Consider the following 19,562-nt stretch of genomic DNA (forward strand, 5'->3'; position numbering starts at 1 on the left):
AGCACTCTGAGAGGCTGAAGCGGGTGGATCACCTGAGGTCCGGAGTTCAAGACCAGCCTGGCCAAGCTGGTGAAATAACATTTCTACTAAAAATACAAAAATTAGCTGGGCGTGGTGGTGGGCACCTGTAATTCCAGCTACTTGTGAGACTGAGGCAGGAGAACCACTTGAACCCGGCAGGCAGAGGCTGCAGTGAGCCGAGACTGCGCCACTGCACTCCAGGCTGGGCAACAGAGCAAGACTCTGTCTCAAAAAAAGAAAGAAAAAATTTAGTTATTCTCCAAAGGGTGCAAAAATATATGTACTATCAGCACCATAAGATGCGGCAAGAAAAAAAAATTTTTTTTCACTAAAAACACAACAACAACTAGAGAATTAAAGTCTATCTACGGGAGGAAAGTTGAGTAAATTTTAAAAATATGTATATTCCACACAATGAATTATTACATAGTTGTTAAACAGAATGAGTAGATCCTTTTTCCAAAAATACAGAGATTGCTAAATACTCAATTAATGAAAAAGGTTCAGAGTTGAATGGAAAAATAATCCCTTTGGGGAAAGTGGGGAGGGGCAGACACAGATAAATAGAATCTAGCATATGTATACAATGTGTCTTGAAGACTATATAAGAAACCTAACATTGTATACTTGCTGGGGAGTGGGACCTGTGGTCAAGGAAAGAAGTAGTAAAGCAAACTTGTTTTTCCTTTTCATTCCCTTTTATACTGTCTATATTTTTAAAATGTATTATTATATAATAGTAAGTTGTAAATTTTTTAAAAAGCAGCACAAGACTGTTCTTCTCCCTGAGCAGTACAGATTTTCCCCAATCTATAGATTCTGCCAAGATATTTTTACCTGCATTGAAGTAGGGTAGTTTGTCATTAATGTACATCAGACAGTAAGCACTAACATTTCTCAGGCCCCCATAGGAATCTCTTTCAACTTCTTCCCAGGAAGATTCAGTAACAGAGATGTCATTGTACTTGAGCCAGCTCTGTCGGGGTTGATTATAGATATAGGCCCAATAGTGTCCAGCATTTGCTTGTCCTTCATGAACAAGAACTGCATGCAAGCGATAAGGCACCTGTAAGTCAGAATGTACATTCTCCAGTCAGGTGAAGCAAAGTAATCTGATAAAGTTTAGGTTATTAAGAAATAACTACTTATGATGTGATTAATGTGGGGTTCATATTAAAACATCTTGTGGATTCAAGATGAAGTCAACAAAAACACAGCCTTGGAATTGATCAATTATGTCTCAGTTCCCAAATCTTGAAAACCAGATCGTTGAACTATATGACCTCTCTGAAGACTCAACTCTAAACTCCTCAGATCTAAAACCAAATATAACCTAAACATATGCATCCTTCTAATTCAAAACCCTGTTTATCTAAAAACAGAATCACCTTGACCACTCACGCTGAAAATGTTTAGCATATTTGGGACCTAAAAAGGTTAGCAGCTATTTTGTTCCAAGCCTATTTTATTTGGCACCAAAATTTAAGTTAACATATTTAACTCAGCCACATGCTTCTCAGAGTTAAGTGATCACTGATTGATAGTATCTGGAGTGAAGACCCTTTTAATGACATACTTATTTGTTACAAAATTTGAAAAGCACATTTGTATATTTTCAATATGGAGAAAATAAAGCAATGCTTAAATGCTAACTAAATACTGGTAAAAGAGATGAAAGTCATCACAGAATCAAATTAAATTTACACTTACTTTGATCTAATTTAATTACTGGTGAAGATTTTTGAATTAACACAAAAGAAAAAATGGTGAAACCTGAGTTTTACACGGTGCATTCCTATTAAGCAATGGGACTGTGCCTCAATGCCATTCTAGAAACAGGGTTCTCCTCCTACAGTCATTCTGCCCATTCCATTCATTCACACAGAAGACAATGAAAGTCCATGCCCCTAACTAGAATAGGTTCAGAGACACTCCTGGAGGCTCTCTTCCCCTCCATTCCCAGAATTTATTCTAACAAAAATTTCTGTGGATAGTAAGAAGTTCTGTCCTCTCTTTTGGAATTTATTATTATAGAATTAAAGCTTGAAAGCATGTTGTTAAATGAAAGATCTTGAAGAATCATGGAACTTTCGTAAAGAAAGGATAACTGTTCTCTAGTTCAGTTTTTCCCACTGCACTACTTAAAGTACCATTTTGTGAGTAATTTTTATTAGTATCTGACAGCAAACCTTTCTAAAATATGAAAAAATTTCACGGGCAGAATTCAAACAAGTATGTGTTAGGTCCTGTTGTTGATAAAAGGTATATCGCTTTCTTTAGCCTAAAATAAAGAAACAAAACAACATCAATTTCTATCTTAAGTTTATTCTTATATCTTAGGGGAATTCCCATTGGGTTTAAAAGAAAACTATCAAATTTTATTTTTGTATCTACCATTAGCACATGCCTTGACTACTTTCCCATCAATTTTCATTCTACCTGACGAAGGAGAGGATCGCAGTACATCTGTTCAATAGTCTGAGTAGTACTTGCAATACAATTCTTTAAATCTGTTTGGAAAAAGAAAAAAGCTTCATTAAAATGATCTCATTCTATGTCACACAGGCTACTTCAACTAAGCAAAGAATATTGCTAGGGTCCTAATGATTTCAGCTTCCCTCTAGGAACCACGAAGCAGTATACAGTTTTAAAGCAGCTAACTTTAAACCTAACTTTAGGTTACGTTTATGTCCTAATGATTTCAGCTTCCCTCTAGGAACCACAAAGCAGTATACAGTTTTAAAGCAGCTAACTTTAAACCTAACTTTAGGTTATTAAGGCTTTTAGTTCAATATAATTATATTAAGGTTTTAAAAAATTATTTTTTATAATTGGCACCATAATTTCTAAAAGAGTAAGCTGTTTAGGAAAAGATTTTAATGGGTCACTTCGCTGTAAAATGTATGTCTCAGACAGGATCTGAAATGAGAAAGCAGAACAAAGGGTAAGGCTAAATTTCTCTGAATAGGAATCTGGGAACAATCTGGAATTTCCATCATCTTTTTGTTCCCTAGACAAAAGGAGAAAGGAAGGGGGCCACTCTGAGCAATATGGGCAATGAGGTCAAAGGGCTTTTTAAGAATACAATGCTGAATAATCCCATTTTACATTGTGCGTACTGCTCATTGTGCGTACTCTGCCTCATTAACCTTCAGTAAAAGGATGCTTCATATAGAAAAGACTGAAGAGTAGAAGTCCAGAAAAGCTAAATGCTAAATCTGGGTCAACTTAAGCTAGAGTCTTCAGATAAACTACCACAGAGACAGAAATCAGCAGATGCAGAAAAATCTCAGCAAAGTTGATCATTTCCCAGAAATTTTGAGGGGGAGATCCTTCCACATCTGTATAATAGGGGTGTGTGAGCCAAGCTTACAGGGCACTAAAAGTGCAAAAGAAGTCACAATTACCATGTCAAAATTCAAAAGTACGGGCCAGGTGTGGTGGCTCACACCTGTAGTTCCAGCAATTTGGGAAGCCAAGGCGGGCAGATCAGTTTAGGTCAGTAGTTTAAGACCAGCCTGACCAACATGGTGCAACCTCGTCTCTACTAAAGAAAAAAAAAAAAAAACATCAGCCAGGTGTGGTGTCACATGCCTATAATCCCAGCTACTTGGGAGGCTGAGGCATGAAAATCGCCTGAACCCAGGAGGCGGAGGTTGCAGAGAGCTGAGATTGCACCACTGCACTCCAGCCTAGGTGACAGAGCGAGACTCCATCTGAGGCGGGGTGGGGGGGAATTCTGTAGCATGTACAGTAATGTCAGGAAGTGCACCAACACGCTTAACCTCCAAACAGTCAAAAAACAGAAAAGGCAAAGAGTAACTGACAAGTTTTAAAAGAGCCAACCTTGTATATCTTGTTCAATCTCACTCCTCCACCTCTGAAGACAGGTCTTAACAAAGTTTATCTCCTCATCTGTGACTGTTCGTGGAGCTGGCTGTGCAGGCATTTCCATGGAAGACCGAGAAGATGTCAGTGGTTTAGACTTGTGTAGAGAATCTTCAGGAGAAGAAAAGGTACTTTCAACATCCAGAGAAGAGTTTTCTGTACTCGTACTGAGGAAGACAAAAATCATGCTCAGATGATAATTTCCAAAAGATACCTTGGCCTAAATTATATACTTTGGAAAGCAAGATGCTACATGAAAAAGTACAGGTATTCAGTGAGCATTAACTCTATAAAGGTACGGAGCCAAGCTTTTTCTCTAAATACATCATCTCATGTACCACAACTGGCCTGTGAGGCAGATACTATTCTATCTCTATTTTACCAATTGCAGGCCTAAGGTTTAAAGAAATTAAGCAACATGCCCAAGTTCACCAAGGTACAAGGTAATGAAAAGGAATCCAAAGCCAGATCGGCCAGAGTCTTTAGCTCATGTTCTCTGACCACTGATTATTCCTTCTCATGAGGATGTGAAGAGAAGGAAAATGGAAAACAGAAGACTAGGCCTGCAAGAATCAAAGAATCAACTACAGAGTTTACAAGATGAAGCCAACTAAAGTGACACTATCCATCCAGGAACAAAATACACAGAAGCAAGAAAAAGGAAGCATCAGCTGAATATACAACTCACAGGAATACACACTAGGTGACATTTTGGGGAGTTCTGAGAGAAGGGCTACAAGTCAAACAATCCTAGCTCTACTACTTTAGCTAAATACCCAAGGAAAAGAGTACTTAGCCTCAGGTAAATAAAATCTCAACTACAAAATATAAATGTTAAGCCTGTAATCCCAGCACTTTGGGAGGCCGAGACAGGTGGATCACGAGGTCAGGAGATCGAGACTATCCTGGCTAACATGGTGAAACCCCGTCTCTACTAAAAAATACAAAAAACTAGCCGGGCGTGGTGGCGGGCGCCTGTAGTCCCAGCTACTCGGGAGGCTGAGGCAGGAGAATGGCGTGAACCCGGGAGGCGGAGCTTGCAGTGAGCTGAAGTGAGCTGAGATCCGGCCACTGCACTCCAGCCCAGGCAGCAGAGCGAGACTCCATCTCAAAAAAAAAAAAAAAAAAAAAAAATAAAACTACTTACATTTCATAATGTACATAAAAAGATTCTATTTTTTTAAAAAGTGAAAAGTGAAAGAGCAGCCCCACTCCTATCCCCAGACTCATGTCACTCCTTAGAGATAATCGTTCTTGACATTTGGTATGTTCTATCCAAATAAGCATTTCTATGTATACATGGATGAATAAATATTAATACGTGGGGGAGGGGAGGATTGTTGGGGAGAATAGTTAAGATTTTTTGACAAAAAAGTCTTTTTATTGAGTATTAGTGTTTTTATTAGTCAGGTAACACATATCAAATGTCCCAGCTACGTTTCATAGCTCCTCGAGGCAATAAAGATGGTTGCGCATGGCTGGATGGAATAAAATCAGAGGGCTCCTGTGACTTTGCCTCCCTCTGTCTTTACTAGAGAAGCCCCTCTAGGCTGTCCTCGTATTTCCATCCAGTTCTTTTTCAAGTATTAATTTTCTATTCAGGAATAAGCCTCCGTTTCCTTGATGTTTCTTAGTCATGCATATTTCAAGTATGGGAGCATGAGACGTTTTGCAAGAGCAGGGCTTGAAGTTTCCTTTGAGAAAGGCCTTTAACGGCAGCTAGCTTGTAGTTTAAAACAAAGCATCACTGGGTGGAGCCTGAACACTATCCTGAACAGTTCGAGAAGCCTCTGAAATAACCCAACCATCCTATGGATAAGACAAATGCACTGGTGGGCCCACTCCCACCCAAGTGATAGTCAGCAAAACCCTTCCCTTTAAGACAAAGAGGTCACAGCTCCTGAGCTCTTATAGGTAAGTGTGAATCAGGTATAAAGATGGTGCACAGTTTAAATTATACCAGAAAAAACAATACATACCATTAAAAAAAATTGTTTTCATTACCTTTCCTTGGATGTCTGGTCAGAAACCGGGCAGTGCACTGAAGAAAGTGGTAATGTCATGTGTGTGTCACTTTCAGGTGGACAGCTTTCTGAGGCAGGTTTTGTACTAGCAAATTCAATAACATATTTCAGCATGTCCGGGAGCGGGAACCGAGCTGGGCCTGAGCCATATTTCACATACCTAAGAGGCAAAGACATTGGTACTCTACTGCCCGAGTCTGTTTTGTATTTTAAGAATCGCTGACAAAAGATCTGTTTAGCACATGGAGTCAATGGAAAAGCTTATTCCTAGAGGTTATACAATATTTAACAGGGTCCTCAATCTATAGGGTAAATATTCCCTAACTACAAAAGTAAAAATTGCCAACAATCTGAAGTTGTGTATCTGGCAGGAAACATTTCAAATGGGCTCCCATTCAAAGTCATGCCAGTCACACTTTCTCATGAAGTCATATTACATTTAGGCTTTGATCATTTATTTATTTTTTGTTTTCATTTTAAGACAGAGTCTCCCTCTGTTGCCCAGGCTGGAGGGCAGTGGCACAATCTCGGCTCACTGCAAGCTCCGCCTCCCGGGTTCATGCCATTCTCCTGCCTCAGCCTCCTGAGTAGCTGGGACTACAGGCGGCCCGTCATCACGCCCGGCTACTGTTTTTGTATTTTTAGTAGAGACAGGGGTTCACTGTGTTAGCTAGGATGGTCTTGATCTCCTGACCTCGTGATCCGTCTGCCTCGACCTCCCAAAGTGCCAGGATTACAGGAGTGAGCCACCGTGCTGGGCTTTTTATTTTTGAGATGGAGTCTTGCTCTGTGGCCCACGTGGGAGTACAGTGGTACAATCTCAGCTCACTGCAACCTCTGCCTCCCAGGTTCAAGCAATTCTTCTGCCTCAGCCTCCTATGTAGCTGGAATTACAGGCGCCTGTCACCTCATCCACCTAATTTTTGTATTTTTAGTAGAGAGAGGGTCTCACCATATTGGCCAGGTTGGTTTCAAACTCCTGACCTCAAGTAATCCACCTGCCTTGGCATCCCAAAGTGCTGGTATTACAGGTGTCAGCCACCATGCCTGGCCAGCTTTGGTCATAAAAATAAATTGTTTCTTAAAGGAAAAGAAATGTATTACTAGTACCCAAATCTGAAGATAATTTTAGTGAACTAGTATCCAAGGTTTTTTTTCTTTGCTGCCCTTTAGATTAACTACTTTACAATCAAGAAATGAAAGAAAGCAAGCCAAAAATAGGAAGTAGGTGTTGATAAAGGCCAGAGTTTAAGAAAGTGACAAATCTTTCCTCTGCAGGGTCCAAAATACCCTATTAGTCATATACTGATTCATTGGCATGCGCCAGGCATAAATTACTGAAGATTTCTTTAGAGTGAGTAAATAATAAATACCAAATACTCTGCCATTACTAGAACATTATGTTAAACTCAGTAAAGAGATTTAGTTTAATGAACTTTAGAGTTCACTAAAGTAGAGAGTCTAAATGGTATGATAATCAACCTGACCTGTTGATACAGGTAACCCCACAATTCTGGGATTCCATTTTACAAGGGAAGAGGGTCACGTCACATTTTTCTTCTCTAAATAAAGTGAAATAAAGAAACAGGTACAAAATTTAGAGAAAGAACACCATCTATTTCTATATTTTAAAAAATTATAAAATGAAAGTGGAAAATAAAGCACAATGCAACTCAAAGTCAACTACATGTTAGAGGGTAGACAGCAAAGGCACTTCATCTTCACTAATTTAAAGAAGAAAGAAAATTCAAATCTGCTAACTACGCAGAGTCACAGCTTTCATTTAAAAGGATCTTGGCTGGGCACAGCATCTCATGCCTGTAATCCCAACACGTTCAGAGGCTGAAGCAGGAGGATCACTTGAGGTCAGGAGGCTGGCCTGGGCAACACAGTGAGACCCTGTCTCTGTTTTTTTTTTTTTTTAATTTAAAAAAATTAAAAATAAAAGGATCTCAAATGTATAAAAGTAGAAGAACCTTAAGAACTGTTTTATCCCTTCAGATCTATCTCCTCGCCTTCACTTCTCCCATTATCAGCTTATGTAAACTCTGATCTTTCAAATTTCATGACTTTTTTTTTTGAAACAGAGTCCCCTTCTGTTGCTCAGGCTGGAATGTGGTGGTGCTATCTCCGCTCACTGCAAACTCCACCTCCTGGGTTCATGCCATTCTCCTGCCTCAGCCTCCTGAGGAGCTGGGACTACAGGCGCATCCCACCACACCCAGCTAATTTTTTTGTATTTTTAGTAGAGACGGGGTTTCACTGTGTGAGCCAGGATAGTCTCGATCTCCTGACCTCAAGATCCGCCCACCTCAGCCTCCCAAAGTGCTGGGATTACAGGCATGAGTCACTGCACCTGGCAACTTTTAAGTCATCATTTTACAACTTTAATTCTTCCCAGGTTTGCTGCATTTTAATAGAATACTTACATTAAGTCCCAGGAAAATTTTTTCTTTAAGAAACTTATCTTCAATTTTATGACATCATAATTTTCAGCTGGGCATGGTGACGCATGCCTGTAATCCCAGTACTTGGGAGGGCCAAGGCGGGTGGATGGCTTGAGGCCAAGGAGTTCAAGACCAGCCTGGGCAACATGACAAAACCCTGTCTCCACAAAAAATGAAAAAAATTAGCTAGGCATGATGGCATACTCCTGTAGTCCCAGCTCCTTGGGAGGCTGAGGCAGGAGGATTGCTTGAGCCTGGGAGGTTGAGACTGCAGTGAGCCAAGATCATGCCACTGTGCTCCAGCCTGAGTGACAGAGTGAAACTGTCTCAAAAAAAAAAAAAAAAAACAAACCAGCAAAAAAAAAGAAAAAGACAAGACAATCATATTCATGTTCATCTACTGAATTCCTTTACACAACTTTCAGGACCAAGTACTTCATACAATGTATACCTCTATCAGTTTAGTAGAATCAGAGCAAAGTGGTTTAAAAAAAAAAGATGTCTATACTACATACAAGAATTAAATTTTCAAAAATATATCAAGGTTATCTTAAAGAAGAAATAGTGAGCATTTTTATTTTTATTTTTGAAACAGAGTCTCATTTTGTCACCCAGGCTGGAGTGTAATGGCACAATCTCGGCTCACTGCAACCTCTGCCTCCTGGGTTCAAGCGATTGTCCTGCCTCAGCCTCCCAAGTAGCTGGGACTACAGGCATGTGGTGCCATGCCCAGCTAATTTTTGTATTTTTAGTAGAGACGGGGTTTTGCTATGTCGGCCAGGCTGGTCTCGAACTCCTGACCTCAAGTGATCGACCCACCCCAGCCTCCCAAAGTGCTGGGATTATAGGCGTGAGCCACTGTGCCCGGCCAACATTTTTATTCTTAAACTGTAAAAGTAATGCATGTACCTGGTATGAAAATTCAAATACAAAAAAGTATAAAACAGACCATAAAAGTCATCTACCTCCATCTCAGTTCTACTACCTGATGGTATCCATTAACAGTTTCTTTTATATTTTCCCAGGACTGTGTCATACATATACAAGCAGATATGTGTAACCTTAAAAAAAAAAAAATCTGGCCGGGCGCGGTGGCTCAAGCCTGTAATCCCAGCACTTTGGGAGGCCGAGACGGGTGGATCACGAGGTCAGGAGATCGAGACCATCCTGGTCTACACGGTGAAACCCCGTCTCTACTAAAAAATACAAAAAACTAGCCGGGCGAGATGGCGGGCGCCTGTAGTCCCAGCTACTCGGGAGGCTGAGGCAGGAGAATGGCGTAAACCGGGAGGCGGAGCTTGCAGTGAGCCGAGATCGCGCCACTGCACTCCAGCCTGGGCCACAGAGCGAGACTCTGTCTCAAAAAAAAAAAAAAAAAAAAAAAAAAAAAAAAAAAAAAAAAAAAAAATCTGAAATTTACAATCATTTTATTTTTTCCATTATAAAAATGTATCAAGGGAATAATCAGAGTTTTTAGGGGCTTGGTTTACCAAGATAAAGACTAAAAACTTTTTTTTTTTTTTTTTGGAGACAGAGTTTCACTCTTGTTGCCCAGGCTGGGGTGCAATGGCATGATCTCGGCTCACTGCAACCTCTGCCTCCCGGGTTCAAGTGATTCTCCTGCCTCCGTCTCCCCAGTAGCTAGGATTACAGGCATGTGCCACCACGCTTGGCTAATTTTGTATTTTTAGTAGAGACGGGGTTTCACCATGTTGGTCAGGCCGGTCTGGAACTCCTGATCTCAAGTGATCCACCGCGCTTGGCCAGACTAAAAACCATTAACCCATTTATGCCTAGTGTTCCATTACTGGAATGCTAAGCTTGTGGGAGTTATTTATATCCTACTGCTCAAGGTCATCGCCAAGGTCTTATTTTTCACACACAAAAAAATTGCAGCCTCCAGCGTAAATGAGCTAGAAACCCTTTACAAATTCTATTTATTTATTTATTTATTTATTTTTTGAGACAGAGTCTCGCTCTGTCGCCCAGGCTGGAGTGCAGTGGCGCAATCTCAGCTCACTACAAACTCCGCCTCCTGGGTTAACACCATTCTCCTGCCTCAGCCTCCTGTGTAGCTGGGACTACAGGCGCCCACCACCACACCCGACTAATTTTTTGTATTTTTAGTAGAGACGGGGTTTCACCGTGTTAGCCAGGATGGTCTTGATCTCCTGCCCTCATGATCCGCCCACCTTGGCCTACCAAAGTGCTGGGATCACAGGTGTGAGCCACCACACCGGGCCTTACAAATTCCTTTTTAACCTACCAACTGGGACCTACATGAAATAAATCCTCTATTACCTTAGGAAAGAGACTGCTTTCCTAAATCAGAAAAGCTGATTTCCAAGCTACTGTCTTACCTCCACTGCCTTAGAACCCTAAGGAAAACTAAACCTCACCTGCGACGGCACCTCTGGCAGTCAAGTAGGAAGAACGAGCAATGTCCTGAAACAAGCTAGATGCAGACTGTGATCCAAAAGCAGAGGCTGTGTTAAGAATGGGACCACATAATTTATTATCAAACCAGGATACTTCTGAGAGTGAAAGAAGGTGCTGTTAATTATTCAAGAAGAAGAAGCACAAAATGAGCCATACAGCCACTCTAGTGATCAGGTACTTCGGGAAACTACATTTCCCAGTATGCCCTGTCCCTTGAAAGTCAAAATGCTTCACTGGCACAGAGCACCCTAGAACCTGGGGATAGCACCATGTAAGAGGTAAAAGGCACAGGGCTGGTTCTGACATGGAGGTTTCCTCCTTCCATGGGACACTTAGCCAGACACAGGACACAACACCAGAGATGGAATTTCAATGGATATTAAATCTAAAGAACAACTTTTCTCTTGCCAATATTTTTAGCTTGCAAAGATGTGGAGCTAGTTGAGATGTCCATTGGTCTACTTCCCTGTTTCTCCTGGTACTGCTTCTGACTCCCCATGTCACCAACATCCCCACTGCCACCAGTCTTTCGGGGAATTCTGGGCAAGTTGTTCTTCCCACTTGAGTTCAACCAATTTGTATAGATCCATGGTGGCCTGGGTGTCTTCCACAGAGGAATGCCTATTTTCCTAACCCAGATGTCCCAATTCAGCAGATTCTTGATGAGACGCTTCAAAGACACGGTGACGTTCACCGTGCAATCAGCCTTCCAATTGGGGAGGAGAAGGGGAATATGGGAATTGTCACTGGTGAGGCACTTCGGATGAAAGTACTGAAGGGCTTTGAAGTCATCATGGATGGCATGTCCACCACCATTTTCCCTGAATCTTCAAGATATGCCACGAGCAATCTTGAAAGAGCATGGCATTCACCATGTGCTGCTTCTGGACACCACTCCAGCTGGTCTGGCAGTTCACAGTATGGCCGGGGAAGATGTACTCATCATGAAGCACATCTCCACTGTAGCTGACAGTGCTACATGGAACCAAGAAAGGAACATGCCCCTTGGGTCCTGTGTCCAGTACCTCACAGCCAACTGCTGCTATTCTTCCTTGGCAACTTCTGGGATGCGCGAAAGCATTTATTCTGAGTGAGTGTGGGTAGAGTTTTGTGGGGCGCTGACCTGAGAGGATTTGTTCTGTGGGCCTTTCTTCTGGGAGTGGGTTGGGTGGCTATTAATCTTTAGAAGGGCACCTCCAGCAAATCTACTTAGCTGCAACAGAATCAGCATTCTTTGAAGGGGCAGGGGACAGCCAAGACACTGCAGCTTTCCTGTCCAGGGACTCTTCTGACCCACTGCTGGAGGCAGCTGCCTTCTTTTCTGGGAAGGGAGGGTCTTCCAAGTGCCATCCACCCTAGGAGTTTCCTCTTTCTTTGGAGGTTCTGAGTGTAACTTGCGTGCCTTGCTAGCGGGCTGATTCTTTTTATTCAGAAAGACTCTCTGTTCCAAAAGTTGCCACTTCTTAACAAAATCTGGTGCTTGGCAGTTCCTTCTAATGCCTTTTTGGGAGCAGGTTCCACCAAATCCAGACTGAGGAGTCAGGTAGACATGGGGACGGTGGGTGGTGAAGGGTGTGAGGGTGGGGTGGGGGAGTGGGGGAATATGTTCCCTGGCCCCTCTGGCCTCATGAAGGTACAACTCGAAGGTCTCATTTTATTTTAAAACAAAAGTATTATCATGCTAAGAAAAATGCTCCCATACTCTTATTTTGAAATCCAGAATACCCTGTTGTCTCCTGGTAAGTTGGTACTTTTGAACTATAAAACATTGTTTCTTTTATGTTGTTGTGAAGAGATGGGGTCTCTTATGTTGTTGTGAAGAGATGGGGGCCAGGCGCGGTGGCTCACACCTGTAATCCCAGCACTTTGGGAGGCCGAGGCAGGTGGATCATGAGGTCAGGAGTTCAAGACCAGCCTGGCCAACATGGTGAAACCTTGTCTCTACTAAAAATACAAAATTAGCTAGGTATGGTGGCACATGCCTATAATCCCAGCTACTCAGGAGGCTGAGGCAGGAGAATCACTTGAACCCAGGAGGTGGAGGCTGCAGCGAGCTGAGATCGTGCCACTGCACTCCAATCTTGGAGACAAATCAAGACTCCATCTCAAAAAAAAAAAAAAAAAAGAGAGGGGGAGAGAGAGAGAGAGATGGAGTCTCGCTAAGTTGCACAGGCTGGTCTCAAACTCCTGAGCACAAGCAATCCTCTTGCCCCAGTCTCCCATATAGCTGGGATTATAGGCACATGATACCATATCCAGTTGATATGGTTGATTCTATAAAAATAATTTAAAATTTCCAGCCTTACAAAGTATCACTAAAACTTAAAGGTTTAGTAAAATACAGCCAGACTTAAGAGTCCTGAAAATCACTTCCAGTACAGTATTTGAGGAACCGGTTTTCAGCTTAAGTCTCTATTAAGACAAATGACTAGTCACAATATATCTTGTATAAGCTCTTTGGAGTTAAGAGTGGAAGCTGCAGTGGTAGCGGTGGGGGTACAGTGCAGGGTCCATCTTAGGCCTGGCGTGGAAAGTGTTGCCCTTCAGGGAAATTAATGGCCTAACAAGGGAGTAGGTGGAGGTGGGGTGGTCCTAGAAAGAAAACTGTTAAGTGGATAAAGGGAGGAGAAGCTATTGACTGTGTATGTGATCTCTTTCTTAAGTGCAAAATCAACGGGATCTATCTAGACTAGAAAGAAATTAAATTGACTCCTAAGGAAATTACAGAAAATCATTCCACAGAAATAGTGTAAAACCAACAATCAAAAAAGTGAAAATTCCTCAGAAAGAGAAGAACTCTGTATGCATCAGAAATATTAGCCCTTTTAATCAGCACTGCTCTAGGTAGAAAAGCACTGTTTTTTATCTTTCTTAGATGCTTCAGAAACTGCTTTTCCAAAAGTGGACAGGACCATTGTGACACTTGCCTCTCTCATGTTTGTGAAGAAGATGGCAAGAGGAGTAGGAAAAAAGGCTATAAAATCAGAACTCAGGTTCTCCTCGGTACACTGCAGTAACTGTGTGGCTCTGGGTCACTTAAGTACTCTGGGACTGCTATTTACCCCTATGAATAATCTTAGCTGATCTTGAAGACTGCTTCACACTTAGACACAAAATTTTTAGTTAATATTTAAATGTTGAGTTAATTTTTAAAGAAAAACAAAGTATCTGTTTTTAATATTCTACTGTCTTTTACATTTCTAAGCATGAAGGTGTCCAAAACTCACCTTTCCAATTTTTGCTGCAGAATTTTTATTTCCTCCTTCAACTTTCGAATACACTCTCTCTTATTTCGAATAAGCTCCTTGCTCCTGTACATGTACCTAAGTAAATAATCCCACAAACACAATTTATATTTTAAAACATTAATGACATAAAGTCTCAATAAACTAAAGATTCAAGGAAACTTCTTCAATCAGATGTAGGGCACCTATGAAAAACATATGGCTGACATTATACCCAAAGGTAAGACTGATACATTCCCCCTAAGATCAGGAACAAGGATACCCACTCTTGCTACTTCTGTTACATATTCAACTGAAGATATAACCAATGCAATAAAGTAAGAAAAACAAACGAAAGGCATGCAGATAGTAAAGAATGAAGTAAAGCTGCCTTTTAGTTCCACATGATGTAAGTATCTATGCAGAAAATCTTAAGGAACCTAAAAAAATACATCAGAACTAATAAGTGAGGTTAGTAAAGTCAAAGGACACAAAGTCAATTAAAAAAAAAGAAAAAAAATCAACTGCTATTCTATACACTTGTAAAGAACAAATGAAAAATTAAATTAAAAGCAGGAATTAGAGATAAATTTAATCAAACATGTGCAAGACCTGTACACTAAAAATTACAAAACATTGTTGAGAGGTATTAATAAGGACTTAAATAAATCTCTTAATTTATTTAATAAATGGAGCTAAACACTGTTCATGGGTTGAAGGACTCAATATTATTATTATTTTTGAGATGGAGTCTCACTCTCGTCGCCCAGGCTGGAGTGCAATGGCGCGATCTTGGCTCACTGTAACCTCCGCCTCCCGAGTTCAAACAATCCTCCTGCCTCAGCCTCCCAAGTAGCTGGAATTAACAGGTGCCCACCACCACGCCTGGCTAGTTTTTGTATTTTTTTTTTAGTAGAGATGGAGGTTTCACCATGCTGGTCAGGCTGGTCTCGAACTCCCTACCTCAGGTGATCTACCCAACTCAGCCTCCCAAAGTGTTGGGATTACAGGCGTGAGCCACCATGTCCGGCTGACGGACTTGATATTATTATTAAGAAGTTGCACCAGGTGCAGTGGCTTACACCTGTAATCCCAGCACTTTGGGAGGCTGAGGCGGGCGGATCACCTGAAGTCGGGAGTTCGAGACCAGCCTGATCAATGTGGGAGAAACACCATCCCTACTAAAAATACAAAATTAGCTGGGTGTAGTGGTACCATGCCTGTAATCCCAGCTACTTGGGAGGCTGAGGCAGGAGAATCACTTGAACCAGGGAGGCAGAGGTTGCAGTGAGCCAATATCACACCACTGCACTCCAGCCTGGGCAGCAAGAGCGAAACTGTCTCCAAAAAAAAAAAAAGGATGTCAATTCTCCCCAAATTGATCCATAAGTTCAAAACACCACCAAACAAAATCCCAATAGCCACTGGGTAGAAATTGACAAGCTGGTAAAAATTTACATAGAAACGTAAAGGACCAGAATACCTAAAACAATTTTGAAAAAGAAGAACAAAGTTGGAGGATTCACACTATCTAATGTCAAGATTTACAATAAAGTCATAGTAATCAAAACAATATGGCACTGGCATTAGACCACTGGCATTAGACAGAACAGACTCCAGATACAGACCCCCACGTATATGTTCAATTAATTTTTGACAAAGTGCCAAGATAATTCGATGGGGGAAAAGGAAATATAAATCAAAGGAAAAATAAGATATTCCTACACACCCACTAGACGGCTACAATTAGAAACACTTATAATTCCAAGCACTGGCAAGGATGTAGAGCAAATGGAGCCCTCACACATTGCTAGAGGAAAACTGTATAGTCACTTTAGAAAATAGTTTGGAAATTTCTTATAATGTTAAATATACACTTTTCATAGAACCAAGCAATCCTACTCGTACATATTTTACCCAAGAGAACTAAAATCTATGCCAAAAATTATACATGGCAGCTTCATTCATAATAGCCTAAAACTAGATACATCACCAAATGGTGAATGAAAAAAAAAAACAGCACGGCAGTACATATTACAACAGAATAATACTCAGCAATAAAAAGGAGCAAGTTACTTATATATAAACAACATGGGTGAATCGCAAAAACATTATCCTAGAGAAAGGACACAACCAGAACAGAGTACCTACTAAATATTAATGTTACTAATGCCACATTCTAGAAATGGTAACATTATAGGGTCCAAAAACATTAAGTGGTTGCCAGGACCTAGGGATGGAGAGAAGGGCATTGATCACAATGGGGCAAGGAAAACCTTTTGGGTGCTAGAAATGTCCTACATATTGACTGTGACGGTGGTTATTTGACTTATATTTGTTAGAACTCACTGGTTATATGCCTAAAAATAAACCATGGGATAAGAATGACTACATAAAAAATAAGTAAAAGAGGCCAGGTACGGTGGCTCATGCCTATAAGCCCAGTACTTTGGGAGGCGGAGGTAGGCAGATCACGAGGTGAGTAGATCCAGACCATCCTGGCCAACATGGTGAAACTCCGTCTCTACTAAAAATACAAAAATTAGCCAGGTGTGGTGGCGTGTGCCTGTAATCCCAGCTATTCGGGAAGCTGAGGCAGGAGAAACGCTTGAACCCAGGAGGCAGAGGTTGCAGTGAGCCGAGATGTTGCCACTGCACTCCACCCTGGTGACACAGCAAGACTCTGTCTCAAAAAAAGAAAGACAAGAAAAGAAAAGAAAAACTCAAGCCACCACACCTCTCTTTTTTTTTTTTTTTTTTTTTTTTGAGACAGGGTCTCACTCTGTCACCCAGGCTGGAGTGCAGTGACACAAACACAGCTCACTGCAGCCTCTACTTCCCAGGCTTAGGTTCAAGCAACTCTCCTGCCTTAGTCCCACCAAGGACCTGGGACTACAGGTGCACACCACTACACCCAGTTAATTTTATTTTATTTTTAAGAGACAGGATTTTTGTCATGTTGCCCAGGCTAGTCTTAAAACTCCTGAGCTCAAGTTATCTGCCCACCTTGTCCTCCCAAAGTGCTAGGATTACAGATGTGAGCCACCAAGTGGTCTCAACCAGACTTTTATAAAATTAAAATTCTAGGCTGGGCACGGTGGCTCACACCTGTAATACCAGCACTTTGGGAGGCTGAGGTGGGTGGATCACCTGAGGTCGGGAGTTCGCAACCAGCCTGACCAACATGGAGAAACCCTGTCTGTACTAAAAATACAAAATTAGCTGGGCGTGGTGGCACATGCCTGTAATCCCAGCTACTCGGGAGGCTGAGGCAAGAGAATCACTTGAACCTGGGAGGCGGAGGTTATGGTGAGCCAAGATCACACCATTGCACTCCAGGCTGGGCAACAAGAGCAAAACTCTGTCTCAAAAAAAAAAAATTAACATTCTATAATGTAAGTCTGCTAGGAGCCCCCCAACCCCCGGAATTCAGGTAGTTCCTACCCCCAGAAGAAGGAGGGCTTTCACCTAAAGTCTTGCTACTCAAATCATGGTCTGGAGATCAGAAGCAACATGAGCACAACCCTGGGAGGTCTTAGAAAAAGGCAAAGACCCTCAACCTAGACTCACAGAATCCAAATTTGCATATTATCATGACTCCCAGGTGATTCCTATGCATACTAAGTACATGCTCATCTCTACTGCTGCAATACGTCAGGAAAAAAAAAATCAGCCAAGAACTCACCTGTCCATATAAATAATCTGAGGAAATTCCAGCTTATTGTGAATTTTCTCTGGCTGCCCAAGGGACTGATTAAACTCAAATCTTGAGAGTTCAAAGGTCAACACTGGAGGTAGCTTTGTAAACCAACGCTAGTGTCAAGAGTAGAAATGTGAGAGAAAGAAAAATTAATTTTAGTAAATAATAATAGCCAGATTTAAAATATCCCTAATCAAACTTTATTCCTTTGATATAGAACTTATACTCAAGGCAAACTCATACTAGAACTTTTTTTTTTATCCCAAACACTAAAGGGAATGAACACTTAGAATCTCATCTCTTACAGAATATGGCTCAACATTCCTCAAGACTCCAAATTTACTAGCCAGTCAACAGAATTTTACTCAACCATCATCCTCATAATAAACCACCCCTGGATATGTGAACTGCACTAAGCATCTACACAACTCATTCATTACATCATCAGTTTCAAAAGAGATTTAAAAACTTAAGAAAACAGTTAGCCTAACTAAAGAATATGAAATTATGATCGAAGCAGCATGTAGCTAAAGAGACAACTCCATGGGCCAGCTAAAAAGACTCATATGTGTACATGTATTACATGCTGTTTTAGTCTATTAACCATAATTTGAATCTCCTTTATGTGTACAAAGGAAATTTGAAATAGCCTCATGGTTTTACAATTTCTCAGTTTCTAAGAAAAATCTCTGAATTTCAAAAATTTACAGAGGTCTCATAAAGAAGTCAGTCAAATCAACCTACGACGTTACTTGAGTTTCAAGGAAGGAAGGCACTGACATAAAAAAAAAAGTCAGGGATCACAGGTGAGAAAACGCTAAATCAGATTTGGCTTTTCTATTCAATTCACCTGTATGTCTGAGGTTCCTGTCAACAGCTTTAAAATGTTTCCTTTACCACAAGTGCAAGCAGCATTCCCTTCAGAGACCCTGTCAGCATAATGAGGTGAATCCAGACAGCCTGTGAGACCACCTCAGGGTGAAATCTAAATGAGCATGATGATTTTGTTGTTTTTGTTTAATTTTTATAGAATTCCCATCCTGGAATACAGGTCTTCACAGGCCTAAGTATAGCTGGTGAACATTCCCTCTTTTGTAAGAGGATGCACCAGGTTTGCACAGATGGTACAGATGACATAATTCCTCCATTAGGAATCAGTTATTTCCTTGAAAAGCCAGGGAGGAAGTAGCTCTCTGAGTTCCAACACTGCTCTACAGTGAATGTATTTTCATATGGCTCATGTTAGGCTCCCTATTTTAATTCAGGAAAGCTCCGCTTTCTCCTATAGTAATTACTGAGTTGGACTCATATAAGCCACAGTTTTGTCTCAAAACGTATGCTCAATGGAGAACAATCCCAACTGTATAGTGTTAAGAATTATGTTACAAATGCTATTCACTAATTCTTAACCCAACTGGAATACTGAGATGTTAACTACCCATGCTCTCCCTTTAACTTCCCCCCTTTCTTTCCAACCCAGAAAAAAAAAAAAAAAAAAAAAGATAAATAAACAAATGAAAATTAATTTTAAAAATGTTAAAAGCAAAGGCAGAATTTACAATTGAGCACAGTAAATACTATAACAGGGAAAATATTCTAAATGGCATACCATAGGAGTTAATCACTGTACTTTTACCCTCCGAAAATATGGAGGCAGTGGGTTCTCCCTACTCAGGTACAGGTAGGCTTCAACAGAAAGAGAGAAACTTGATCATACTTAAAACATCAGAAGCAGCATACAACCTTTACACGAGTAACTCAAATTCATAGTTTTAGTAAAAATTTCATTTATCAAAGTACTGATACTCACTGACTCACA

The 19,562-nt window shown here is 40.9% G+C and overlaps 1 protein-coding gene and 1 pseudogene across 27 annotated transcripts in view; both read right to left on the reverse strand.

Annotated features, from left to right (window-relative positions):
• USP28 (ubiquitin specific peptidase 28) overlaps nucleotides 1–19,562 on the reverse strand; it is an 81,287-nt gene that overhangs the window by 13,416 nt on the left and 48,309 nt on the right. For 24 of the 27 annotated variants that reach the window (XR_004435649.1, XM_033204257.1, XM_033204254.1 and 21 more), the window contains 6 exons: nucleotides 17,729–17,856; nucleotides 14,047–14,142; nucleotides 5,914–6,093; nucleotides 3,868–4,076; nucleotides 2,461–2,531; nucleotides 859–1,087 (listed from right to left, as the gene is read on the reverse strand). Coding sequence is in view for 26 of the 27 variants with exons in the window: in XM_033204257.1 (XP_033060148.1) it covers nucleotides 859–1,087; nucleotides 2,461–2,531; nucleotides 3,868–4,076; nucleotides 5,914–6,093; nucleotides 14,047–14,142; nucleotides 17,729–17,856 (913 nt within the window). In the remaining variant the exon portion in view is untranslated. The remainder of the gene's footprint in view (nucleotides 1–858; nucleotides 1,088–2,460; nucleotides 2,532–3,867; nucleotides 4,077–5,913; nucleotides 6,094–14,046; nucleotides 14,143–17,728; nucleotides 17,857–19,562) is intronic. The other 3 variants (XM_033204241.1, XM_033204240.1, XM_033204239.1) reach the window with 2 other exon arrangements.
• Nucleotides 10,534–12,370, reverse strand: LOC117079905 (annotated as a pseudogene).

The sequence above is a fragment of the Trachypithecus francoisi genome, unplaced genomic scaffold, assembly GCF_009764315.1.
Source record: "Trachypithecus francoisi isolate TF-2019V2 unplaced genomic scaffold, Tfra_2.0 Lachesis_group8, whole genome shotgun sequence".
Taxonomy (NCBI): Eukaryota; Metazoa; Chordata; class Mammalia; order Primates; family Cercopithecidae; genus Trachypithecus; species Trachypithecus francoisi.